This window comes from Pagrus pagrus, assembly GCF_965226575.1.
Source record: "Pagrus pagrus genome assembly, chromosome: 15".
Taxonomy (NCBI): domain Eukaryota; kingdom Metazoa; phylum Chordata; class Actinopteri; order Spariformes; family Sparidae; genus Pagrus; species Pagrus pagrus.
In genome coordinates, this window is record NC_140199.1 from 21888254 (window position 1) to 21915890 (window position 27637).

Sequence of the window (27637 nt, forward strand, 5' to 3'; positions counted from 1 at the left end):
CTGGAAAGGGCAGGCTTTCATTCAGCAGAGAAACATGTGCACTTCTCCTGAATTTCAGTTTGTGTAAACCCAGGGTTGGGAGCAGTATTGATCACCGGCTCTCGATGAGAGGATTAACAGGAATTCACTCAAGGGATTGGACGCTTACTGGTAACTTTTTCTTCATTTTGTGCCATTTTTGTGAGGTAAATTACTGTATTTCTGAATTTCATAAATTCAATTTCAGATGCAACTGTCTTTAATTAGTAGACAGCTCAATTTAGAACCGTTGGAGGCTGTTGACGATCATCAAAGTGAACCTGCTGGGCTGATTTTAGTGTATCTCATTTATTTTCAGGTGTGGCGTGTGTTATGATGTGAGAACACAGCTCAGATTAGTAATAATTTAGTACGGTGTCAACGTTTACTTTAGTGTCCTAGAGCCTGTGCTGCTGCAGTTACATATTGAAGACATTAAGCTCAGTTATCAGTCCCTTGTTTGTGCTGCCGTTATGCAAAGAATGAATGGAATCATCTCTAGATTTTTCCTGGCCATTTTCACGTCTCGTAAAAAAAAGGACATTTCTTTCATATTTCTCGAATCTGTGCAGCACACTGCCCAATGCAGCACGGCATTGCATGTATTGTACTGAAACAGTTTTTACAGAAGTGAGAACTGTTTGTACATGAAGAAATAATAATCTTTGTGACCAGAAAAGTTAAATATCTTAAACTATCATGGACATGTTGGCTGAAAAGTGATAAGACACCATATACGTTAGTGTTATACAAGACATTACTTGACTGTTGGGATTAGTTGAACAGATTTCTAGGAAGTACAACTGATAGGGCTTTGCTTTCCCTTGTTGCTTGGAGAATTTTGGCAGCTTTAAATCCCCGTGGTCTTGGCAACTGTTCATGCTAAACAGCAGTTGTTGTTCCTGGAATGGAACAACTTCCTTTTGCCAAATTTACAGCAGAAAACTTAAACTTGAACAGGTCAGGTGGAGTTAAAGTCTCCAGTTGCATTACATAAACTACGGGCACAGAACAAATAGAAAAATATCTTTTAATATTTTTTTATTAAGTCAAACGTTGTAATTGTATTTGAAGGGAAGTATAACTTGTTGAGCAGAAGATCTGTGGTCAGATACCGTGGTGAAAGTCTGTGTTATGACTCAGTGTCGCCCACCCTGAACAAGTGAAATGTTATCTGCTGAAATGTGAGAAGAAATTTGTTCAGCAGCTTCCTCAACAGCATATCCAGCTGGAACTAAAGTGCGATTAGGTCTTGACTCTCACATAAATTTTTATTGAGTTTGCAAAGTATTGCAACAAACAACAGGCCCGATTGTGAATTAACATCATGTGGTAGCTATTTGAAGCTAGAACATCGTCTTTTAAAGTTCAGTTTGTTCATGTTTTACTTCATAATCACCATTTCCAAAACCTGGAGCTACAAAGAGTCTGAGCTGTCCCAATGAGATCAGAGATTAATGGAGTCTGATACTGCGACAGGAGTGCACCTGTTATTCTTGCTACATTATGTGTGCATTCCAGCTCTACGCATCATAACTTAGCACGTGTAATGTTGCGTTTTTTATTCCTGGATGAAGGTTGCTTCCCTTCATCATGACTACATGTGTTTGGTCACAGGCCACAGGCGGAATTTCACTGTCTGATGGTGTAAATGAATGCCATGTGGCTCGAGCAGAGGTGTAGAAATACTCAGTTTGGGGAAAGTCAGTCGGGGGGAAAGTCATCCTGGCTGGACCCTGCCAGTGAGGGGGTTTTCCGACAATCTCCTCCAGCTCTCTAGTGGGGAAAAATTCTGAAGAAAAAGGCTTGCACAACTATGGCAGCTTAACGCCTCCTCAGACTGTGTAACTGAGTTTACATGGTGGAAAAAGGCAGTCATGTTAAAGAGTGTGACCCTTCATTGGCTGCGCAGGAATAACAGCATTTGGGAGGCCAAGGGTTATGTCCCAGCCACTGTTTCGTTGACCTTCACGTGTCGCAATCAGAAACAGCTAATAATAGGGTGCACAATCATTTCCTTCCTATCAAATTCCTTCCACAAGTCCTGTTTCTTATATTGTATGCAGCATATCTGGTCTTCATTTGCAACTTCTTCCTTTTAGGATGTCAGCAGTTTCTTTCTTTCACGTGTTGGAAACTATTGTATAAGATAATTTGATAGAGCAGCCACAGAAACAACATAAAAAAATGTCTATTTACTCACATGCAACTCTGTAGCTGATGATCACCAAATGTAAACGTCTCTTTTCATTGTTTCACCTGGTTCTTAATATCTCATTTCATCTCTAATTCCATGAGCATGAACATAACCATCATTGTACTCCACTATAATGCTACATGTTGTTTGCAGCACATGCAATGATACAAGTGTTCACCTGTTAATGAAATAAACATGCCATGCAACATGCCATTGTTTTGTATTTGACATTAATCCGATGTTAAAGGACAAACTCTGCATTTTGTCATGTGTTGCACTTGCCTTGATGTTGCTTCATTAAAATCTGATGGGATTTTAATGCGAACAGATTTCATAATTTGTTCAAATGACTTAAAAATGGTCCTCTTTAGTTAAACGCTCACGTCAGCATGCTAACATGCCTACAATGACAATGTTAACATGATGATGTTCAGCAGATATAATGCTTACCATGTTCACCATCTTAGTTTGGCGTATTAGCATGCTCGCAATAAAACTTTTGCAATCATGAGCATTAGCACAAAGTGTGGGAATGTCATTAGTTTTGCAGGTATTTGGTCAGAAACCAAAGTATCATACTAATTGAAATTTTGACCCGATGAGGAAGTCATCAGGATATATGGTCAACATGGACTTCTGTACCAAATTTCATGGCGTTCCATCCAACAGTTTCGGAGTCCTTTCATGAAAACCCCAGCCACTTTTTTCTCCAACTTTAATTAAGTTATTTTTGTCACTAAATAAAAAAAAAAATGTTGCTAATGTATTTTGTTGTACTGATGGGGGCGCCAGATCATTAAAACTCTCTCATGGGATATTTTGGAGGATATTGACTAATGTTGTGCCATTTGGGTGTGAGATCTTGTTCTTATATGCTAGCTAGATACGTCAGGAGCGTTAGGATAAAAACATTTAATCCAACAATCACATAATATTGAGGTTGTATTGGAGTGTAGCAGAGGCATGTCAGTAAGTACTAAGTCATACAGCCAGTGCAGGTGTAGGATTTGAAGCCTTAGGGCAAGGCACAGCGAAATCATTACAGTTTGAGTCAAATCAGGTGAAACAGTCAGATAAAGCATGGTTGTTGGGCAAAACATCAGAACAAGGCTGTGTAAGCAGAGCAAATAAAAAGAGCCGGAGGGAGTTGAAAAGTATGGAAGCGAATCCAAAAGAGATTAATCATATGTACAAATTGTTTTACTAACATCTTCTCAAAATGTCAGTTTCACTTATGTTCAGACTTGCCAACGTTTTGGAACATTTTACCAGGGTGTAAAATGATCTTAATCCAGAAATAACACACCTGGTGACATAACTACTAGATGGCTTTAGCAGCATGTGACAGTAACTGGTTAAAATTACTTCATCCGGGGATGGGAAGGAAGGTATTACAATTTGTTTTATCCATGAGAGAGGAAAAGTGTAGGAGTGAAGCTCTTCTGGGCAGGCATGTTGTATCCGGGCCAAGGGTGGGCAGAGATTGGCAAATGGCAACAAATTTGAGGAAACAGCTGATAATCCCACAGGAAATGGTGAGAACTGGTTTAAGGGTAGTTGTGGTCAGAGGTTCAGAGAATTGTTTATTTTGTAGAGCTGACAGTGCCATGTGAGGATGTGGTACATGAGGCTTGAAAGGAAAATGCTTAGGTGTACAGAGGCGGTGGAGTCTGTGTAGCAAGACTGGAAAGACAGAGTGTGCTACATGGAGATTGGATGCAGAGCTCAGAGTAATAACTAATGGCACGTGTAAGTGAATTAGGGATTTGTAGATAGTAGTGTCTGTAGCAGAGGGAGGTAGGGATACATACGCTGATCAACAATAACATTAAACCCACTGACAGGCTGACTTGACATGTACTACCAACTAAAACACCATTGCAGACCAAGTACCCCACCCTCATGGCACCATCGCTCCCTGATGACAGTGGCCCCCCCAGCAGGACAAAGTTCCCTGCCACACCTGAAAAAATGCTCAGGAATGGCCCAGGGAACTTGACAAAGAGCTCAAGGTGTCGGTCTGGCCTCCAAACTCCCAGAACCCAATCCGATCAAGCATTAGTGAGATGTCCCTGAACAAGTCCAATCCACGGAGGCCCAATCATGGATCAGACTTGGCTCTGAGCTGTCAGGACATGGACACAGGACCTCTGGGATCATTCTGTGGTTTCTGGCACCAGGGCGTTGGTGTCAGATCCTTCGATTGGCCATCAGGGAGCACCATAGCCATCAGGGGGTGTACTTGGTCTGCGACTGTGTTTGAGTGGATGGTTTGTGTCAAGTGGCATCCACATGAATGCCAGGAACCAAGGTTTCCCAGCAGAATATTGCATTGTGACAAGATGATTATTGTTAATCACCTCACTTGTCAGTGTTTTTAATGTTCTGGCTGATCAGTGTATATCCGATAGGATATCCATCAGGGATTTGCATTTGTTAGCCCCAGTGACATACAACCATGTGATATCCAGGGTATAGTGTCTAACAGCTATTGCTGCCTCTTTAATGGTCCTCAACATGGAATGGTGCCCTGTATAATTATTTTGCTCTGAAGTTTTATGTCACATTATTGTTCCATTACAACTTATGAGTGGCTACCTACACTACAAAGTATCCCCCACAATAATTTGCTATTGTAATTGTATGCAGTCGCCCATCAATGTCTGTGCTTTTGAATTAATATCATTTGACTCAAATTTAAAAGCTACCAAAAAATCAAATGATCAGTGTTAGTTTTAAGAAGGAAATAGTTACATTTTATGTTGGACCCGCTGATCGACACATAAAAGGCCAGACTATTTTGCTCTCATATTAATTCTTTAGCATCTTTCTCTTTCATTTTGACATTTGGGCATACAGTATGATTGGCACCAAGTTAGCTTGTGTGTGCACACTCCTCTGTACTAATGTCTATCCTGCCAGGCTTCTGCAAAAGGCACACCTCAGTTGATGAAAAACAAAAATAAAGCTGTGTCCAATTCCTGCTGCAAAACGAAAAAACCTTTGTCCTGTATGGTTCATATGATTTAATATTATATGCATCAACCAGGATATGACCAGACCTGATCACAACAAATGGTAATAGATTGAATGTGAGCATGGACTTCCTGTCATCGTGCATCAGTCCTACACATCCATACAGGCTTAATCAGATCACCATCATCTTACAACTTTGCTGCATCATTTAGAGAGACACCATGACCTCAAAGCACAAATGCTGCTAATTCGGATTTTTAAACAATGCTTGAATCATTTATTGTTTGAATTATTTATTAACATAGCAAACACCCTTTATAATTACTTATGTGTGAACATGCAGGTAGTAAGATTTGTGCTGTAAGATTATAACCGTAAAGCCTTTGGAGAGGATGAGCCAGAATAAATGGGAACTTAACATCTCCATAATGGAAACAGCTAAATAATGAACAATTGTCTCTGACATTACCGTCTGTCAAGGCAAGAATAACACAAGGGCCACATGTCACAAATGCTTGCATTGTCCTTTTCTTTTTCCTGCAATACAAAGCATGTTTTTCCCTTTCCCTGTAGGTGCACAATTGGAACTTGGTACTGCTGCATAATGGGTTACAAAGCGACATCCATGCATTGTGTCTTAAGATGCCTGTGCTTCATGCTTCTCCATTTGTTTAGTGCCGCTCAAGATGAAGACATAAGAAGTAAGAGTGCTTCTGTCTTCATTTTCTCACACTTTGTTATGCTTGTTGTCCATACATTAAAAAACTGTCAAATGCATACAACTGGCAAAGGTGATTTTGATGTAGTCTAAATTCATTTTACCTAATTCCAACATATATGATGTGATCTATTTAACCAGTGCTTTTACACTGCTGATTGTTTACTTCCTGTCTGCTTCAGGTTGTAGGACCGCACCATGTGATTTGGTCTTTATTCTAGACGGCTCATGGAGTGTTGAAGATGTCAATTTTGAGATAGTGAAGCGATGGCTTGTCAACATAACAACAAGCTTCAACATTGGACAGAAGTTTACCCAGGTTGGAGTCGTCCAGTACAGCGATGACCCCTTTTTAGAAATACCTCTGGGGAAGCACTCCTCCACCAAAGACCTCATCAAAGCAATGGAGAACATTGAGTACATGGGGGGAAACACAAACACAGGGACAGCCATTAAGTTTGCTACAGACAAACTGTTTGGTCTTTCTGAGCGTGGCCCCGCAGGCGTCTCCAGAATTGCTGTTGTCCTCACAGATGGGAAGTCTCAAGATGAGGTTTTGAAAGCAGCAGAGGCAGCAAGGAAAAAAGGAGTAATTCTGTTTGCAATTGGTGTTGGATCAGAGACAGAAGAGGCTGAGTTAAAGGACATTGCAAACAAGCCATTTTCAACTTACGTCTTCTCTGTCGAGGACTACAAAGCAATTTCAAGGATCATACAGGTCATACGACAGAAACTGTGTGAAGGTAAGCAATTGCTGATCACTGTCTGAATCTAAAAGTGCTGATTGCAGGATCACTGGTGTCTCTTTATCTCATACTACTCCATTATTCTCCTGTTAATCTTTTTGTCATTATGTCTATTTTTCTATTTCATTGTGTTTGTCTATTGCAGAGACTGTTTGTCCAGCAAGAATTCCTATAAATTCCCGTGATGAGAAGGGTTTCGATATTCTGATGCATCTCAATTTGGCCAAAAAAGCAAAGAAGACACAAGGCGCATTCTATGGCACTAAGGCCTACGAAGTGACATCTCGTGTCGACTTGAGTGAAGCTACACGGTAATCATCTTCCTTTTTTTCCCTTTTCATCATCATCTTTGTAATTACAAGTTGACTGACTTCTACATGTGGTCACGTAGGAACCTTTTTCCCGATGGGCTGCCTCCCTCATATGTTTTTGTGGCTACACTGAGGTATAAAGGATCAGTGGCAATAGAGGAATGGGATGTGTGGAGAATACAGACGCGTGATGGGAGACCTCAGATGGCGGTGACTCTAAATGGACTGGACCGCACTGTCAAGTTCACCACAACCAGTAAAGCCCCAAGTGGAACTCAAACGGTTACATTTTCACAACAGACAGCGAGGGTATGGTATCATTATTACTTATTTGACATAGTCTTAAAAGGGCACTCCACAGATTTAATACATTAATATCAGTTTACTTTTCAAAGAGAACACTGCTCAGCCTGTGAAAACAGTCACATAATGTCCTCTCTAGATCTGTACAGCCCTAGTCTGATGTGCCAGATGGTTTATTATACAGAACCATCTGGGAAATTGTCCTTGGAAACTGTTTGAAAAAGGGCAGGTGCTTTAAAAAAATACTTGGCAGGTGACTGGATGAACAATCTGTCTATCGACACTGATCACAAGCTAACTTCCAATCAGATCAACAGTGGCAGAGTGCTACCAGCAGAGCCTGTTGGTAAATCAAACTCTTACTGAAGCCGTCAGTAGCTTTGCAAGAAATACTTCTCAGTTCTGACATAGCAGACGCCATAGCAGCATCTACACTAAAATCTTTAGAAGCTATAGTTGTTGGTTTCAAAAGTAACAGTTGATTCTCTTGTTTGTCGTCACATCCAAATCACGCAATTAGCTGCCAGTATTTCCTCACAGGAGTCTGATGGGTCTGAACCACTGTGTGTCGACCCCGTTGCTTTAAGCCTGCAAGAAGGATTCTCGAGATCAAGTGATCACCTAATCTCACAAATCCAGTAGAGCCCGTCCACAATGAAAGACCCATATTTGCACCCATTTTTGTTGGCGCCGACCTCTGTTTGTAGTACAAGAGGTCGCCAAGAGGCAGCAAAGGAGAAGGTCAGGTGACAGAGCATAAAGAGCGACAAAGTCTGCATATGGAGGAGGCTGGCAGAGATGGATGTGTTTCTCGTGGGAAACAAAAAGTCAACGTTGACTTCTTTTAACTTATGTACTCACTTTACTTATATCAAGTGTGTAAAGAAGAGTAATCTATTTCATTGCAACCCAAAACATGCTCTTTTCCTTAACCTAACCAAGTCCTTTTGGTGCTGAAACCTAAGTACCAGTGACCTAACTGCTGTCACTGGTACTCTCCAACGGCCATTTAGGGTAGGCTATGTCGTTTTGGTAATAGTCATATATCTTGCTTTGGGAGTTATTGGAAATTCACCTATTCAGTCATTTAGGTATGAGAACATGTTGATGTAGGAGCTTTGTCAAGTCTGAGAAAAAAATCCTAGTCATGCAGCTATCTTTGCCTGGGCTTGAAGGTTTTAAACAGAAGCAGGGAGAGTTTCAAAGGTTTCAAAGGATGAGAGAGTCAAACAAAGAGACACTGCTGAGTTGCCTTATGGGAAATGTGTGATCCAGCATTTTTGGAGCTTGGCCCGTACTAAAGACTGAAAGTTAGGATATCTCAGCCTCTACTACTCCAATTTTGAATCTGTCTCTTGTGATCCCCCAACCATTCTCAGTATGAATTCTTGTAGTACATTTTGTACATCTTGGCAGGTCAGCTGCCCATTTTGTGCAAAAGTGCAAAAGTCGCCTGCTGTTCAATTCTTCTTTTATTTTTTTCATGTAATGCAACTCTGACAGAAACTATTTATATCAATACACCTCTGAGGCTTCTTTCTTTCTTTCAACCACATAATACTTCTTATGTAACCAATCAACCCTAATCCTCCCGTTCTCAAATCACACAGCTTGTATCAGCCTGTAGAGCTCCAGAAGTCTACTTAACCTTTACAAAAGTAGAAGCCATTGCGCATACGATTGGCAGATTATGTCCTTGCCCTTGAAGAAGTAAAATATAATTATACTCCTTTAGACAGTCAAAAGACTCCCTCTAATGCAGTGAAAGACTGCAGTACATTTATATAAACTGTTGTTTCTAAAAGGAAACTAAAGACTTATCAACTATATTTAAGACCATGATGATCTTAACTCTCATTTTTAGGTCACATGGCTGCCTCACAACTGTGACTTATTTATCACATCATATCACATCATACTGCCCTAATCAGTTATGAATTCCTGCTTGAACAACTCCTTCCAAAGGACAGACTTTCTTATTGGTTGTTTTTTAGTGTCTTTACCAACAAACTGCATTAAGGTACCATGGTATTAATGACTATTTCCTGTTATTCTTCTTTGCTCAATTCAGCTGTTTGATGAGAAATGGCACCAGCTGCGGCTGCTGGTAACTGAAGAGGATGTGACTCTTTATGTTGATGACCTGGTGGTGGAAACCCTGTCCCTGGAGCCCCCTGTTGGCATTTTCATCAATGGAAAAACCCAAGTTGGAAAATATGTCAGTAAGGAAACGACTGTGCCAGTAAGTTTATTAACAACCGTATTTTAATAAAATGCATGTTGTTTGGTTCCCAGAGAAATAATCCCACAGAACGTCAACTGACTATAGAAAGAGGGAACGGGTGTATTTAATGAGGAGCTGAGCAAACTCAGTTCTGATATATGTTTTAAACGGCATCACGCAGTACTGCACAGTTTATTGCTACCTCCTGTGAGACATGCTTAACTCCTTGGATAATAAATCCTTGGCAAAAATTAGCTTTTTTGTCCACACGGTCTTATTAATCTTTGTTTTATTTGTCTCAATCGGCACATTTTGCACCAAAAATGTTGTATTTGTTATAAATCATAATTGTGCTGTGCTGTAATTGACTCTGCAGAAAGCCATGTAGAGTGCACTTTCTTGGACATGGATGCAAATATATCCCAGCAAACATAAAACAACATTATAATGTCATGATAACGATATGGCAAAGAAGAATAACTGCTGCACAATGCATCCTTTTTATTCTTATTCTAAATATGATGTCACACCTTTTATTATGAAACAATAGCACAAATTGACCTTTTAAAACACCTTAAACACATGTAAGCAATTAAGCAAGTTTGGCATTGTTGTATTTTTGGCCATAGTGATGGTCGATGAAATAAAATACATGTAAAATAAATTATAATCAAATAAGGCAGCCATTTCTAAACTAAAACCCTTTGCACAACTAGCTGCGAGTGATTATATCTACAAACAAAAGCATTTCTTGATTTAATCACTAACAGTATTATGTATGATAAGAAATAATATGAGAGGAAGAAACAATCCTTTGAAAAGAGGAAGTTTGAAAAGAAAGAAGCAATAGACATAATTCATTCATGACATTTACATCTCTTATGCCAGCCAGTACGTTGCCACATCATTATAGCTGTCGAAATTAACATGAGCCACATCTTGAAAGTGAATGTTATTGTGTGCACTGATCCATTGTTACAAGGATCATGTAGTCTGAAGCCATTTAACAAAGTGAATGTGCTTATGTACTATCATTTCTGGATAAACACACTTGTAATTGGAAACAGATTCTACACCAGAATCAACTGCAACGCAATTTTTGAATAACATAGAATGGGCACGAACCATCAGACCAGATCAAACATTCTTATCATGTTTAGCCACGTCACCATTAACAAAATGTAAACCATATTGTTTAAGATTGATTAATGCACCCAATCGTGCAGCCGTACTTGTGTTTTCACAAGGCTGGAAATAATAATGATAATACAGTAAATCACATGTGAGGATCATCTATCTGCTCACATGGTAACTGAAGTGAAACAATCTATGGGACAATCTGGAGCCATTTCACCACCAACATCAACAAAATACAAAATGATGGAAGAATAGTGTAACGTCGCTGCAGAACACTTCCAAACAGTGAGGGAGGTCTGGCAACATGTAGCTGCTCAATGCTCAATGAGGGTACTTATCTTTCCTTTTATAGTTATACAATAGCCATTTCAATTCATTGGTGGCAAAGCACTGATAAAACAACTAAATGTCGCAAAATTACCCCCATACTACAATTTGTTTGTTTTCTTAGCTTGTTGTCTCCCAACAGCAGAGGTTGCGTTTCTAACAAAGGGTTCTTATTCTTTTTTTTTTGTTCCTTCATGTTTAGTTTGAAATACAGAAACTTCGCATTTACTGTGACCCTGAGCAGAATAACCGAGAGACTGCATGTGAAATACCTGGAGTTGTAAGTATAAGAGTCGGCTTGGCAAGCGACAAAGATAAATCTCCTTCTCACCTACTTCGCACCTTGTCCAACTACATCTGTTTCTGCTCTGAAACACACTGCGCAATTTCATCATCAGTTGACTCCACAGCTCGTACTGCATGGCATAAAATGATTCTATCTTTCTATTTCATCAGTACAGTCTATTGTAGTATTGTGCTGTGAAAGTGTAAACTCAGCATATTCAGTTTAAGTCACATCTGTTTATGCATAAAATAATTTGTTGGAGGAGGACCGATGGCTCACATTCAAACATTCTGCACTCAGGGTATTTTTTCATTGTCTGCTGGCTCCAAATGTGTTTGTGAAGCAGTGGTTCATTGTTTGGTTGGCTGAGAATTTGCTACAACCAGAAGGATAGAGCTGAATTACTTTTCTTAATGTGAAGCTGTTCAATAAAAATACCAAGAGACAAGATGAGTAGCTTAAAATTACACATGCTTGCCAATTACCTCTGCTTCTTTCCTCTCTGTGTGCTTTAAAGTGTTTTTTTCGCAATGTGATCTCAAAGTTGTCTTTCTGATGCCTTTCTGTTTTGAAATCAAACATTGTGACATTTTGCCAGAAAGGCATCTGATCCTCCAGACAACTTTGAGATCACATGCTTGCCAATTACCTCTGCTTCTTTCCTCTCTGTGTGCTTTAAAGTGGTTTGTTCGCAATTTAATCTCAAAGTTGTCTGGAGGATCAGATGCCTTTTTGGCAAAATGTCACAACGTTTGATTTCAAAACAGAAAGATACCCAGCTTAAAGTGTACGCTTTATGAGAAAGACCTGCTTGTTCGATGTAAAACACAGATTAACTAACAGAAATAGTTTATTTTAAAATAAGTTAAATGTAACCTGAAAACACTTCAGGTTTCAGCATTGGATTATGTGAAATTTACAAACATTAAACCATTTTGGTTCGTCATTTTCTAAATGTCAGAGAATGGTGAAACATGCCAACAGCCAAAAACCCCAGATATCCAGGGTACAATCATAGAAGACAAAACAAACCAGCATATATACACATTTGAGAGGCGTTAGCCAGAGAATATTTTCTCAGAAAAGTCCTCAAAATGATTAATGGATTAATAGATGTTTTTGTCTTTTGACCAACTGATGTGACGTTGATTTGTGCTCAATATATGCTTTTGTCTATTATGTACTTGAGCTTCTTTTGTTCATTACAGTGTTCACCCATTGCTGATTACATTGAACCAACTCAAGAACCTTGTGCATGTCCTCCTGGACCTCCTGGACTTCCAGGAATAAAGGTCAGTTATAAAAGAAAGTTTTCTCTTGAAATGATCTTTTACTTTCACTCTTTTGTCATTTTTTTTGTATATACAGCACTTAATACTGAAAACCAGCTTCCAAGCACACACTATGCTTTCGTGAGATATTTCATACTAGAGTCTATTCCTGGTTTGGCACAGTGTTCAGACAGTTAAATATTTACTTTAAACATAGAAAAATAGCTTAATGTTCAGCAATTTTGGTTTATGTGTAAACTCAGGAATGACACAGACTTAATGGCCTCTTTTGGGAGATAATGCACAAACTTCCCCTTTCTTATAGCTTAGCCTAGAGGAAATGTGTGTTGAATTCCCCGGTGATGTCTAAATGTGGCTCTCTGTGTTGGAAAACTACGTGAACCCTGACACATGAGGTTGCACTTTACCAATAGGTCAAACTACACTCATTACAGCCTGTAAACACGAATGTCCTAAATGGCAAAAAACACTTTGCTGCTTTGTGGGTTTTAGCACATTTACCTCTGAAATACAGTTACCTGCTGAAACGTTTTACAAGGTATGGATGCACCAACGGGCCTCTATTCTCAAGTTAGGCAAATTGCCATGTGAGTAAGTTATGGTAAGTCTTGTAAGACCCTGTTGTACTGTACTGTTTGCTTAAAGCAAACCAGACCTCTGACTAAGATAAACACTGGCTAGAATGGAAAATGACCAAAGTAGGGAATAAAACCTACGTCTCTGTCTTTATTGATCATAAGGCATCAACCAAATAATAGCTCCGGTCATAAAAGCATTTACACAAGGACCTCAGAGAGATATTACCTTAGCAACAAAACTCTTTGTTAATAAAACCTACATGGGTTCAGGCATGTTTGTGTTTATAAGATCACCGCTATGCTTTTACTACAGTTACTAATAGATCCAAAATGTTGGGACCAATGCTGGCTTGCAGATGTTCCTCATAACCCCACGGAGGGCCCAAGAGCATCTTACATTAGATGAACCAGCTTGCTCAGCATGGTTTATGGATAATTAAATCAACACTCACTGCCTGAGAAAGCACATTGTTACCAGAGATGTTTTAAATGGATTTATGCTGGGTGGCGCGATTGCTGACGACATACGAACAACTCGTTTTAGTTACATGTGATTGAGAGACTTCTTTCCATTTTTTTTAGGGGGAACAGGGAAACGCTGGCAAACCTGGTCAGCCTGGACCTACTGGTGCTGATGGTAAGCCTGTGAGTACTACATAGTTCAATATACAAACATACAGAACATAAATCCCAAAAACACAGCACCAGTCACAATAACCATTTGAGATAATGCCAAAAACCAATTGAGTTAATGTATCCATTAGGTCATGAAAATGTCTGCCCGTTAATTCTATGTGGTCAAGGCTGCTCCAGAATGTTAAACACAGTGGTAAATGTACTTATTTACTTATTTTTCCAATGGGTAAATAACAAACATCTCTGATTTTACCACTGGTGGCAGCACGGTGGTGATTTTCTGATGAAAAGCATCCAAAAATGAACCACATGTTGTACAGCATGATCAAAAATGCAGAGAAAGAATCCACCCCGCAGCCTCAAACCACTTAGAGAACATGAACATATTCAAATGTTTATCCACATGTGTGTATCTCCTGTCTTTTTGTATTAATTTAAAGGGTATTCCTGGCATTAGAGGAAGCCCAGGGCTGCCAGGTCCACCAGGAGTAGAGGTAAAGACAATTTCACCTAATATACATGTACATTAAAGTCAACATCAGGGATTGGAAATTTCAAGCTGGTTTCCTGTGTTACCTCTGTTTACTTCTGTCAGGGTCCACGTGGGCCAGATGGGTACAAAGGCGAGCAAGGGAGGCCTGGTGTTTCGGTAGGAATGTCCAATAGCACATTTGCGGCTCCATTGGTTTCATTATTGTACCAAAACACAAATTTGTGATCATTACAAGTCAATTTTGTTGACTGTCTGTTCTTTCAGGGTGAAAGGGGTATGCCTGGATTACAAGGATCGCCTGGAAAACCCGGAGAGAAGGTGCTGATGTTAATTACTCAAACATGGTTACTTCATCTCTGCTTGATAATACGGTGTCCAGATGTTCAGTAGAATTTATCTTAACTTTAACTTGCTGACTGACCAGAGCTGAGAGAGACATGATTTCCGTAGGAAAACAAGTGATCATTAAAAAGGACAAAGCACACTTTGAATCGTCAAGGTAAATCTTCTTTTTATGAGATCAAATGTAGGATTAACAGGAAATCCCTGCTAGACACATCAACTTGAGCCGTTTGAACATGGTTGCATCAATCACTCTGAAAACCACATGTTATGAATATAAAGCCAGATCCCCTGGGAGAGGAGAAAATACAACTTCTATACTGTGGGACAAGAGCACTATGCAGAGAGAGCATGGAGGCCACCAGAGAGCTTTTAAATGTGTTCATATTTCCTAACTTTTGTTCTGCCCTTTAAAAAGCTCAAGCTTTTATTTGCTATTTTTAGGGAGCCAGAGATTTGTCTATTTGAATGTTTCACTTCCTGCCTTGTTTTTCTCTTACTTGAAAATGAGCGACCAAGTGAAAATGCAGGCAGAGTCAGCGACACAGCTTAAACACCACTGCCAGTAGTAAAACCTACATTGCTGGCACTTTGCAGGTCAGCCATCAATTTCACTGTGCTTTCCTCATACTGTACATCTCCACTCTCGTGGAGAGCTGTGGTTTGCTGCGATTCTAGATCGTACTTCTGCTCAACAAATGTTATCAGCTTGCAAAAGCCTTGTTCCGCCACAAAGCTCAACAGGAGCATATCCCCAGTAAATGTCAACAATGAACATGGATAGTGATCGTGCTCACTGTTGTTAAGCTAGGATGTTAATACTGAGACATTTCTGTGTGATTAGCTCACTTAGCTTTTGTAATCTCTGTGCTGAGACAAAGAGAAACGTCTCAGGCCGAGCTTTGTGGAAGACTTTGGTCATGCAGAATGAGTGCCAGGCAGAGTGTACGCAGGTAGTCAGGTATGTAGGTAGATAGGCAGAAAGGCCATCCAAACATTTCATTCGAACTCAATGAAATAATTGGACAGGCGCATTAGAGTCCACGATATCCACAGGCACCAGATTTTTCTTTTGTCTTTCTCAGAGCATTCCAGTTACTGACCCAGCTTTAATCAACTATTGGTTCATGATCAAAATAGTTAGCTTGATAACTGCCTCTCACACTGTTCAGTCACACAGACTAGAAAACATACATGCAGTTGATGCTGCATGTAGTAACAGCTTTCAGGATATATAACAATTTGTAAGAAGGCAAAAGCATATGGACAAAGCATCTGTGAAATGTGTCGGCTGCCACAATGGGTCCTGAGAGCAAACTGAGACAATAATCGATAACAAATGGGAGAAAGTCCAGCAGTTTGTGCTCAGCGGGTTTTAGACCTCAACCTCAGTCACAGCTGCATTAAGCAGCAGCCTGACAGTCCTACAGCTTCATCCAGAACTTTGTCATTGCTCTGATCGCTTCGAGGTTAATCTGAACAACGTTTCGCATTGAGTGTTATTTTGAGGTACAGTGAGGTAATGCATCCTCACTAGGTTGCATCACCTCTGTCATTTCATCCCACTTTGTAATCAGTGCGAGGACAGGAGAGTGCTGCCAGTTGGCTGACGTAGAGAACAACTCAAGTTGTTAATGTCATGTGTTTGAAAATTGTCACAGCTGTCTGCAGACAGACATGAGTGCACCTGGAGCAAATTCTCCTGCACCATATGTCCCATTATTCCAGCTTCACTCAGGATGTCCAGGATGTATCAAAGTTTTTACTAGTGCCTAGACTCTTCTCAAAGTCCCTTGATTAGTTTAAATGCTTATGGTATTGGCCAAACTAAAACACAAAGACACAAAGATTGCCCCACTGAAGATTTATCGTATCTTATACAATAAATCTTATCTCATTTCCAGTTATACTTTAAACCTGAAAGAACCATGACTTTTACTGGTCTATTAAAGTGCTCTTTTAAAATCCCATAATAAAACATCTAATAAGTGGTAATGGTCTGAGGCATCAAGAATGACGAGATGAGCGTCCAGAAGGTGCACTGCTGGCAATTTTCCATCAGTTCTTTGAATGCCAAACAAGCTGCCAAATATGTTAAAGGTGGAGAAGCGATTCTGGAGAAAGGCAGTTGATTGTTGAGTCTCATTCATATTGTCAAATGCCGACACCTTCAGTTGGTATTCAGACTGAGCCACTGGACTGGTGGCGAGCCCAAAGCATCATATTGGGTCATAAACCAACATACTGGACATTTTTCAAAATTCACCTGTTCATTGCTGATGTAAAGCCAGTGCATCATCAAGGGTATTACAACGCATCCTGAGGTGATTATGACTAATTTTGTACCAAATCTTATGGCAATCCATTCCGTAGATATTTCACTCATAACCCAAAATGTCAACCTGCTGGCGGTGCTGGTGGAGTCAGCAGAATTTTTTTACCTTGGAAGACCATGAATGCCTGTACGCAAGGTCGTAGCAAGCCACGTAAACACCGTTGAGATATATCAGTCTGGACCAAAGTGGTGGAACAACCAACCGACTGACTAAACACTGCCATCAATGGAATCAAGCTGCTTGCATACGTAAATCATTCCCCTTTATATGTAAAAGTCAAGAGCTCAGATGCATTTGGCTGCTCCACAATTGAAACTCGAGCCATTCGCCATACAACTTTAAATTAGTCTTTGTAGGAGCCAAGTAAAAATGATCCAGAATCCAAGATCCATGCACCACAGAACAATGACTGAGGACCTTGAGGTCTCCCACTAGCAGCAAGGCACTTGCTGCTTCCCTCTCCAAGTTGGAGGGAATCCTAATCTCGTAGAGAATGAGATTTTCTTTGGACATAAACACATTAACATCTACCTTTCCACATTGTTTCCATATTGTAAGACCACCCATGGGTGTTCTCATTTTCCTGGCATAGGATCTAGAGAACAGAAACATAAGATGTCTGCTAAATTAAGTCAGAAGCACTAAATTGAAGGACACAAGAAGAAGAAAGACCGAAAATTAGCTATGTTTGTGTATTCACAGTCTGTCATACTGGTTCATGACCACAATCATCCATCACCTTTAAAGGAACATTTTATTACTAATTATGTGTTCATTCACAGTCTGTGCTGCACAGTCTGTGCCATTGATCCGTAACTGTAACTACATTGGCAACATTCATTTTGACAGAAATTTGTATTCCTAGTAGGAAACCCAAAGCCCGACTTCAGGAGTGATCAAAGCCCCTTATTGCAATTGTCTACAAAGTACAAAGGTTATCAGTTGTCTTCCATGATTGTAGCTTTACTGCTCCGGCCTCAGCACTTCCAGTCAGTGGCACTGTAAGCCTCTTAAATCCCTTTTGCCGTAGCTCATTTGTTTTGGACTGGAATTCCACTAGCAAACAGAACTGTAGCAACCACAGCTGGAGAGATGTTTTTAATATGTTTTGATATCAGTGGAACATGGAAACATGTTCCTGGCACCTGTTTGTTCACTGAATATTGACTTCAGCTAAATCTGAACAAAAGAAACTGTCTACACTTTGACTAAAATGTCTACAGTTTCAAATGAAGCCACAGCACTCACAAAAGTCTCTGAACCAGCCAGTGATAAATACGTAATGCAAAAACAGATAAATAAATTATGTAATGTCCTGCCTTGTTCTAAATGCTGTTAGCCAGAAAATGTGATAAAACAGTGACGTACCATTCCATCAAGTATTTGCCATTCCATAGATACACAAGTAACATCTAGTTATAGGTCCACCAGTGCAATTTTTCAAAGACAGAATGATGCAATGAAACACGTCATCCCCTGAAGTTTCAGTCCAAATAGTTGCGAAATGTATCGTCTACCCCCTGAACAAAACACTGCTGACTAATGTCAAACACTGGCTGCATAATTGTGACTGTGCAGACTTAACATTGGGTATAGAAAGCGCTCTCATTCAACACTGTATGAGCTGAGCCTCCTGATCTGACTGACGAAGATGGATTATCCTGTCAAATAAGTAGCAGATTCATCATTGTCTGAAACTTTAGATAAGCCAGGCCAGCTAAGACCACAGACTTTAGGAACTTGTTTTAGATTGCATCCAATGATCATATCTAAATCTTTTCACTTCAGGGCTCAATTGGATCCCAAGGAACCACAGGGATACAGGGAAAGGCTGGTCAAATGGTAAGGCAACAAAAATCAAGTTCAGTCACTGAACATCACAAAAGCAATATAACATGTTTAAATGGATGTTGTGATATTTCCAGGGTGAAAAAGGAAGTGCGGGACCTCCTGGGCCACCTGGTTATCCAGGAGAATCTGTATGTATTGAAACAATTCGGAATAAAACCCAGAGATTATATGCCATTATAATCATGTGTAACATCCTTCCCTCTGATTTCAGGGCCAACCTGGGAGAGATGGAAAAGATGGATTTCCAGGGAGACCCGGTGAAAAGGTCTGTTTGTTTTGACAGTGCAGAACAGTACATTACAAATCTCATTCAGGATTAGGAGAAAAATAAAGGCATGAGGCTTGCTAAGAGTGCACATCCTGAACAGGCTTTGCTGTTATCAAAAGTTGTGTTGTTGATGTTTGGCAACCATGGCAATGTAGTCATACAGTGGGGGACACCCTTGTCTTTTTCCAAACCACATTTGACATATTTTGTAAACATCAAAGGTGATTTCCATCCTTTAGATAGATGTCTGTTTAATAACTCCATTATGACATGTAAAAAGAGACAGCGATGTGTATGCAGGGCTCATCACTAGGAGTTTGGATGAAAATGAAATAGATAAATATATTTGTTTCCCTGATGTATACAGGGAGAAGCTGGGGCCAGTGGTATTCCTGGTGTCGATGGAAGGGAAGGCCATCCTGTAAGTCATAAACACAGACATTACTCATTGTTAATGTTTGGTATTTTGTTGTTTGTTTGAGCCGTTACTATTGTTTTACATCTTTGACGATTTGATGCAAATTGTGCATGAAAGAAAGTTATAATATACTATCATACTGATTCAACATTTAAACTTTTCAGGAAAGCAAGAAAGCACTTTCTGCATGTGGTGCTTTCCATTATGGTTTACAATGTTCTTCTCAGACAAATTGTAGCTGACATGAAATAATGCTGTAAGTTACAGACGACTGTACAAGAGCGAACTTTATGGATCATGCAGTGTTGCATCAAAACGTTTGTCAGAGTTGTAAGGCTGCAGTGTATTCACATACTGTCAGCAGTACAGAGAGAACCCCTGACAGCCAGTAAATAAGGGGTATTTCCCCTGTAGTTCATCCCAGGATAACCCTGTTATGTAACGAGCAGGCTTGGGCTATTATCGAAGGCAGTGAAAGTAACCCGTCGAGGGAATGCTATGGTGCTCTGGCAAATCTGTTTTAGGAAGAAAGTGTTTCAACTGGGAAGCCACCCCACTGATCATGATTGTAAGCGTGGTCCAAAACTTTGTGATGGGTCTACACAACGATGAGTCAGTTGCTCCACAAGGCTGTAAGCCATTTTCCCCCACCAGAACAATAGAGTTCGCAATGTCTCCAAGGAGACAGGATTAGTACTGTACTTCCTCAAGTTAAAACAAGATGAAGTTAACACATGAGTGTTACAGGGATTTCTTAACCTATAGGTTAAGTGTGAGTGCCTGGGTGGCTCTATCTATATATCTGTCTCTCTGCATGCCTGTGGTCTAATCCATTCACGATGCACATATGTTACTCAAACTTCAGTCTGAGGCAACCACTAAGCATCTGCAAGTATTTATCTCAGAAAAAAATAACTAAAACAAAAAACTAAAGAGGTTTCCAGGGTAGTGTTGAACCACATAAGCTTTCAATGTTTTAAACCATTATGTATTAATTTGTATTTGCTTTCATTCTTTTTTTCTCAGTGAAAATTGAACCCCAACTGCTTTTTCTATTATTGCATTTATCAGCAAATAAAACGTGCACAGTTCAAGTGCAGGGCATACAATTCATGTAAGGATCCTACAGTTTGGCATAGATTTCTGCACATAGCCAAGTAGCTTAAAGAAGGACATGAAATGAAAGAGTCTTTTTTTGGGGTAATAATATTTACAATATTATTAATAGCACGAATTTGGCCTCAAAAAGACCCCAAAAAGTTTCTCCACGTTTCCTGTTTACAACTCGAAAACCGTAACTGGGGAGTGTAACATGTTGTTAGACATTTCTCAGTGCAACATGTCAGTTCAATCAGTTGGTTTTATGGAGTAGTTGGCTACAATGGTTACTGACATGATGAAGTAATTATTCCACTGTCAAAGGAAGTAAACTGGAACTTGTTTTCACTCTCAGTTCAGAAACACTGCATATGGAAACATATGGTTTTATTAAACATCCAGCAGTATATAATGGCAATGCATATTTAACACATTAGTCAGAACTGGACTGATAAACACACAGAAACATTACAAACAATTCCACGTCATGTTTTCTTTATCTTTTTGGGAAATAATAAATATGTTGATCTGCAATAAAGTATAATCTGTTTCCTTGCTCCAAGGGTATGCCTGGATTGCCAGGAAATGCAGGCCTGGATGGACAAAAGGTGAGCTCCTGCCTATATGTAACAAGTATCTATTGTAAATGCAAACTAAATGGATAAGTGGTCTTGCAACACTGTGTGATAATTCTGACATGATACTCATTTAAGGGGGAAACTGGTTTGCCTGGACTCAGGGGCGTCAAAGGCTCCACTGGACCACCTGTAAGTTAAATATTGTTGGACTACTTGTGTAAAGGTTCAATTCACGACAAAGTCTTAACGTTGATTCTGAAGAGTTCCCAAACAATTTCTTTCTCTCCTGTAGGGTGAGATGGGTTTACCTGGTGCACCTGGTTTAAAAGGATCAATTGGACCCAAGGTAATCTTTTGTCTCTGTTAGGAAATTGTCTTTGAGCGTCTTCAAACAGCTGTATTGCAAAGCTACAATGAAGCTAATAGAAGTAAAGACTGACTTTCATCATACCAACAGACATCAAAAAGATTTAAGACAGTCTTTAAAATGGATAAACTGTGCTATAAATACAAAGCCAGTTTATCTCTCTCCACATCCCTGGGGCTGTGAGCGCACCGGCTCAGACTGTGACCCAGTAAAGTCAATACTGCGGATCAATCCACACGAGCTGGCATTAGCAACCGACAAGCAGCAGGGCGAGCCAAGTCATGATTTAAGTTGAACCCAAGCACAATGTTGTACAGTTATACAGCTGCTAACAAGAACGGCGGATCAGAATGGCGTGATCTTACATGACATCACATAGACTCCCAAGCCCATTATTGTCCAGCCTATACAAAACGCATTGCAGTGCACAGTGTCATCAGTTTGGATTAAGTAAAATCTTTGAGGCTTTTCTAACCCCAGAGGACATTGGAATCAATGGAAAGCAGCTTGGGTCAGCTGCACGTCATGTTTTGTTTGGTCACTGTATTTCGAAAATACCCCAAGTAACGACGATCTCTTGGCCACACTGGCGATACTAAATTAAGCGATGAGCCGGCCTTACTGCTTTCGTCAGTGGAATTTTAGTGGAAATGTAAGCAGTCTTTGCTTTTCTGGTCTGGACGTTCTGTCTCCTAATCACTTTTCATTAGCTGATCTGTCTTTAACAAGCCAATGTGTATTGGTAAATGGCACACAAGTGAAAAGCTAGTTTATGGACGGACAGGCAATACTTTGACTTCATGGCTGAACTTCAGACTGCAATTACTGAGTCCTGTTCAACTGGAAAAGAAAGCAGTCGACTAGACACAATTAAATACTAAGCTGCAAAACCTCATGAAAATATGTTGCAACACAGTCAGGGATACAATATGATGTGGTTTGGATGTTTTTTCATTGTATGTTTTTTGTAACATAAGATGTGTTTTATTTCTTAATCAAGGGGAATAAAGGCGAAGGTGGAAGTCCAGGTTTGCAAGGAAAACCAGGGCCTGTGGTATGTTTTCATTTAAATAATCTAATATGAAACTGTCTGATTTAAAATACTGTTATACTGTGTTTTTTATGTCTAACAGTATATGGTATATGGATATGAAGTGTTTTTTTGTTTTTAATGATTGGTGTTAAACTAAATACTATTAAAGGGGATGGCAGGAGAACCAGGAAGTGCAGGTCAGCCGGGGCACCCGGGCATGCCAGGCCTGAAGGGCAGCAAGGTATTTCTACTATAATCATTCAATTTCATTCAATTGTCAGTATTAACCCAGTCTCAGATATAATAACCTCCATGTCAGTAAAATGACTAACATCACAATCTCTTTCTAGGCAAGAATTTTAGAAGTTTTTTTCCCAACACTTTGCTTACCTTGTGTTATTTTTGGACATTTATACAAAAGATACTGAAACAAGCCAGATGTGAGGCGTTTTCACTGTGATACAAACTATAAGGATCTATTTTTTTCTTAATATTGTTTGGAAGTTATTTTTCCGCCAAGAAATATACAAAAATGTTTTAATCCTCATCTTTATTTTCTATCAGGGACAAAGAGGAACTACAGGAGACAGAGGAGAGACGGTAATTCATCAACGCTTACTCACACAAGCAGACCATGCTGTGATTGTTTTGACCTTTGTTAAACTAATCTGAAATATCAGCTCAATTTGATAGATTTACAGCACAACACCAGCTGTAGATACAAAAATGAGTGTTATTTATTATCATTAGATTTCATATTCAGATACACTAGAGAAATCACTACCATCAATTTGTTTGATTAAAATCACACTGTGGAGCTCAACCAATAATTGCGATTTAAAGATATATATTATGCTAATTTTCAGGTTCATACTTTTATTTGGGGGTCCTAGTAGAATAGGTTTAAATACTTTAATTTTCACACTGTGTCTTGAATGCTTCGTTTTAGCCACAGGGTGAGACATCTCGCCTCTGTTCAATCTTTGATGAGAGTTGCACATGGGCATTACTTGACGGGCAGGATGTAGCCAATCAGAGGCAGAGTAGGGCAGGTCAGGCCGAGCATGGTAGTGTGATTGAAAATAACACTGCTACCGCTGGTAACCTTGGCTGCAGTACAGCTGTACAATAATATATATGTATATATATATATATATATATATATATATATATATAACGGCTGTTACAAAGTGACGCACATAAGTCCAAACCAAACGTTTCAGGCAGTGCAGGAGCACTGGAGGAGACAGTAACTCCCATTGGTGTGGACTTTGGGCTTTTTCACTTTGCAGACATTTCACATGCAAATTTTTTTTACATATATATATATATATATATATAAATATATATATATATATATATACACACACCCCTATCTTAAAACAAATCCAGGTGACATAATGATATCATATTGATTATGGGTTTGGAAAATTATCATGTGTCAGCTACATTTTGTCTTTTGAAATTATAGCTGGATGTTTGCCGCTCTGATGACTTCCAACAGAGTTTTCTCCATTACGCTGAACTGAATCAATTTCAAGTCATGAACACAAAATCATCTCTGGAAAGCATGATCATCATAATTATGTAATCAAACTTAATGGGTGTTATTGTGCTGCATTTAGAACACATTAACGCCATAAATACAGCTACAAAATGCATTATTCATCATTTTTTTTATCTATCTTTGATGATGTTTTGACCTGCAGTACTTTCTACCGTACCATACGCTGCATAAACAGTACAGATGAATTTGTATGCTTTCATTACATCAATCTATAATTTTCCTACCAGGGAATGACGGGTGAAAAAGGAGAGCATGGTCGACCAGGGGAACCTGTGAGTGCCTTTGATCAGCTTTGTTGTATGATGAGGACTATTTTATTGTTGTGCAAATTAAGCTAAACCTGGAATTTACAATGTATCATTACTTCCTTTAAGAATGGTCCATGTCTTTGTTATCCTAACTTCCTTTTAAATGTGGATAGCACCACCATGTGGTCATTTATTAAACACTTTAAATCTTCACTCATAACTTCTGAACTTAACATAACGTCTTACTCTGAGGCTAAGCAGTAAAAAATGTTTTTCTTAGAGCCCTTGGTGCAACACATATGTAATTTATCTATATAGATGATTTTAGTTTCACTTCACATTTCATATTTTGATGTTTCACAACTCCCTACCCAATTACTTTTTGGTACAAACATATTTGTATGACCGCTGTAAGGATGATCATTTTACTATAACTTGTCAAGTTCTTGAAGGCTTATTTGACATAAATTACCAAAATTCCTGACACACACAGTTGAAACTGTAACCAACTTTAGATAACATGCACATATCAGAGTGATACTGCAAAGTGTGATGCTATTTAGCTTGTGAGTGGTGCTATAACAGCATGGTACCCACTCATTGATCATGAGTCACTTCTGATTACCATACATATTAAACCCTAATATATCTGAGATTTAGGTGCTCTCCAAAAATCAGCAATATTCTCTCTTTGTGCATTTTGATGCAGATCTTTGATTATTACAAAATGACACTTTTTAAGGATTGTGCAGCCTTGTTGGAGGTATGTACTCTCTGAATATTTACTAGTTTATTGATTAATCCTGATTTTCATCGACAGGGCTCCAGTGGCCCAATGGGACCAAAAGGAGAGGTATGTTTAGCTAAAAAGCATTGATCACTGTATCTCTATTTAAGCTGAATCATTGTGTGTATTGCTAACTATGGTGGTATTTTTGCCAGAAAGGGTCAACAGGGGACCCGGGACAGAGAGGTCAACAAGGTCAAATGGGAATGCCTGGACAGTCGGGTCAGTCAGGCACACCTGGCCCCCGAGGGCTGACGGGGAACACAGGTTCACCTGGCCCACCTGGCCCTGAAGGAAGATCTGTATGTGCACCACACATTGTGCTGACAGTTTTATTGTTGATGATTTTTACAATGATGTTATAGCTGATATCGACTAACATGATGGAGCAGACAGTCACTGAAAATCCACCATCCATCACTTTTTATTCCAGGCAGGTGTAATGTCGGACAATCACATTCGGCAAATCTGCAGAGAGATTCTTCAGTGTGAGTAACAATACAGACAGGCTGATGACGTGTTTCTGTGTGTTTTCAAAACACATCTTAAGTCTTTTTCTTGTCAATCATTCTAGCGGAGCTGCCTTTATTGTTGCTGAGCAACCAGCAGGGTAGTTGCACCAGATGTCAAACTCGGACTGGATCTCCTGGTCCTCCAGGCCAAACTGGGCCTCAGGGACTCAGAGGTCTTCCTGGAATTAGCGGCTCGAGGGGGCAGCCGGGCCACCCTGGTCGGCCAGGGCACCCTGGTATTAATGGGCTGAAAGGTAAAACCAGCTTCAGAGACAACAGTATGTTGTTAAAGCTGTTTTGCAGGATGCTCAAGAATGTGCACTTGTCTTTATAGGAGAGCCAGGTCTTGATGGTGAGAAGGGAAGCCCTGGTCGAACCACCACTGGAGACCAAGGGCCACCTGGGCCTCCAGGTAAATGTGATACCTGTGGTAATGTGACTAATTATTCAGTTTCAGAAAACAATGTGGAAACTGAGCTGTGGCACTTGAAAAAGATTTCTGATATTTAATGCCACCTGTTACTTCCGTGTACTGTTCCTTTGAGCTGTTCAGTAGTATTTTCATCTCCACAGGTCCAATGGGTCCCCAGGGGTACAGTAGGGCAGGTCCTCCAGGTAAGCCTGGCTCCCCTGGTCTAAGTGGAGCAGAGGGTAATCGTGGTAATCCTGGCATCCCTGGTCAGCCTGGGGTGTGTGATCCATCCATGTGCTACGGTAGCATGATGAGGCGGGATCCTTACAGCAAAGGGCCAAACTATTGACGTAACGCAGCGTCACTACAGGCACCAGTCTGGAGCTGATGTGGAACAAACAGCCATTCTCAGGAAGATCTCATCTTTACAATTTCTCTCTGTCGTGGAAACAAAACGGACCTCTGCTAGCACCCTTTATGTGATCTCAGACAGTCAACAGAACTAGATCCCATCACATTTTCTCCCTTGGTTTTTGGTATTATTATTTATATGTCTTTGAACATGCTTTGTGGTTTTAATGGTGTTAAGAGGAATAATAACTGGCTCAATGTAATGCCTCTTATCTGAGCACCAAGAACTATTGTATATGTATGTCTGGATCTCTCTCTGGCCAGTGTGGCTGGTACATTTTCCCATATTGCCCCCTGGTGTTGCTTTGTTGCATGTCATTTTCTCATTTTTCACTGCACATTGGTTGGGTGCTATATGTTCCGTTCAAAAGAATACATAAATTCCATGTTCAGTGAATTATTTCACCATAAAGTGTGTCTGAAATTGGCATGTTTAGCACAAGACTGTGAGTTTGATTTCCTGTAGCTGATTATGAGCTGCTGTAAGCCTGTTTTCCTAAAGTCTTCAGTTTGTTAAGCACTTAACCCTTTACGGCATCCTTTTTACAACAGCTAATATTGTGTATTACCCAAGATAAATTAATACTTTCCCCTCTTTTATGATACACATTCATTATGATGAAAATGTTTCACCATCTAAGAACATGCTGACATTTTAAGTTGAGATTTTATGTCACTTATGTTCCAGAGGCTTACCTTTCATTACTGTAGCAGGTATTTTATTGTTATTTATAAGAGTCATGACTGTGTATTTCAGCATTGACATGTCGTAAACAGCTTTTGTAATGTTATTATGTTATGTGTTATGATGATGTTTGTATGAATCTTTCCTCTTTTTTTTTTTTTTTTACTAGAATTAAAATATCTTAAAGATTTGTGAACTCAGTTTTGTTCTGTGCTTCGGACCTTAAAGTTTGAGGTGTTTTTCAGGCAGAGACACTGGAAGTCAGTGACAGCCGGAGGTGCTGAGAGGTCAGTTTATATAATGATGCCGTAGTAAATGGTGTGACATTCATGTTTTTTTGAGTAATTCAAATGGCCAGGATAACTTATATCTAATAGTTATTAACAACAATGTACAACACTTTTTGCATTACAGCAGACAGCAAACGTGAACACGGACATATTGTAGGTCAAAGCAGCCATAACAACTGCAGTCAACTACAG

At 39.6% G+C, this 27637-nt stretch overlaps 1 protein-coding gene and 1 long non-coding RNA gene across 14 annotated transcripts in view; one reads left to right on the forward strand and one right to left on the reverse strand.

Moving 5' to 3' along the window:
- On the forward strand, window positions 1–27345 carry col21a1 (collagen, type XXI, alpha 1). 2 transcript variants are annotated; one of them, XM_084375012.1, is made up of 29 exons: window positions 1–150; window positions 5765–5892; window positions 6092–6652; window positions 6801–6966; window positions 7047–7275; window positions 9341–9511; window positions 11160–11237; window positions 12452–12535; window positions 13696–13758; window positions 14190–14243; window positions 14345–14398; window positions 14507–14560; window positions 18709–18762; window positions 18846–18899; window positions 18983–19036; window positions 19407–19460; window positions 21119–21163; window positions 21269–21322; window positions 21426–21479; window positions 22501–22554; window positions 22703–22774; window positions 23098–23133; window positions 24328–24372; window positions 25169–25201; window positions 25291–25437; window positions 25569–25623; window positions 25710–25901; window positions 25982–26059; window positions 26221–27345. In XM_084375012.1, exons 2-29 carry the CDS (start codon window positions 5796–5798, stop codon window positions 26406–26408), a joined length of 2880 nt encoding a protein of 959 aa, XP_084231138.1. In that variant the 5' UTR covers window positions 1–150; window positions 5765–5795; the 3' UTR covers window positions 26409–27345. The 2 variants fall into 2 exon arrangements, 1 of the variants encoding a protein (XP_084231138.1); XR_014624201.1 differs by lacking the exons at window positions 25982–26059; window positions 26221–27345 and having other exon boundaries at window positions 25295–25437; window positions 25710–25790.
- The window catches only part of LOC311270261, a 91812-nt gene that overhangs the window by 41284 nt on the left and 22891 nt on the right, over window positions 1–27637 (reverse strand). The window contains exon 5 of one of the 12 annotated variants that reach the window (XR_014624213.1): window positions 19261–19458. The exons of the other annotated variants lie outside the window; for them this stretch is intronic. This is a non-coding gene — a long non-coding RNA (uncharacterized lncRNA). Of the gene's footprint in view, window positions 1–19260; window positions 19459–27637 lie in introns of those variants that run through there. 12 annotated transcript variants of the gene reach the window in all.

Bases quoted from the DNA above. Each gene is read 5' to 3' on its own strand.
- col21a1 (XM_084375012.1), top strand. From the start codon at position 5,796: ATGGGTTACAAAGCGACATCCATGCATTGTGTCTTAAGATGCCTGTGC. The intron at 21,164-21,268 runs GTGAGCTCCTGC...TACTCATTTAAG, and splicing joins CAGGCCTGGATGGACAAAAG to GGGGAAACTGGTTTGCCTGG. The intron at 24,373-25,168 runs GTGAGTGCCTTT...TTTCATCGACAG, and splicing joins ATGGTCGACCAGGGGAACCT to GGCTCCAGTGGCCCAATGGG.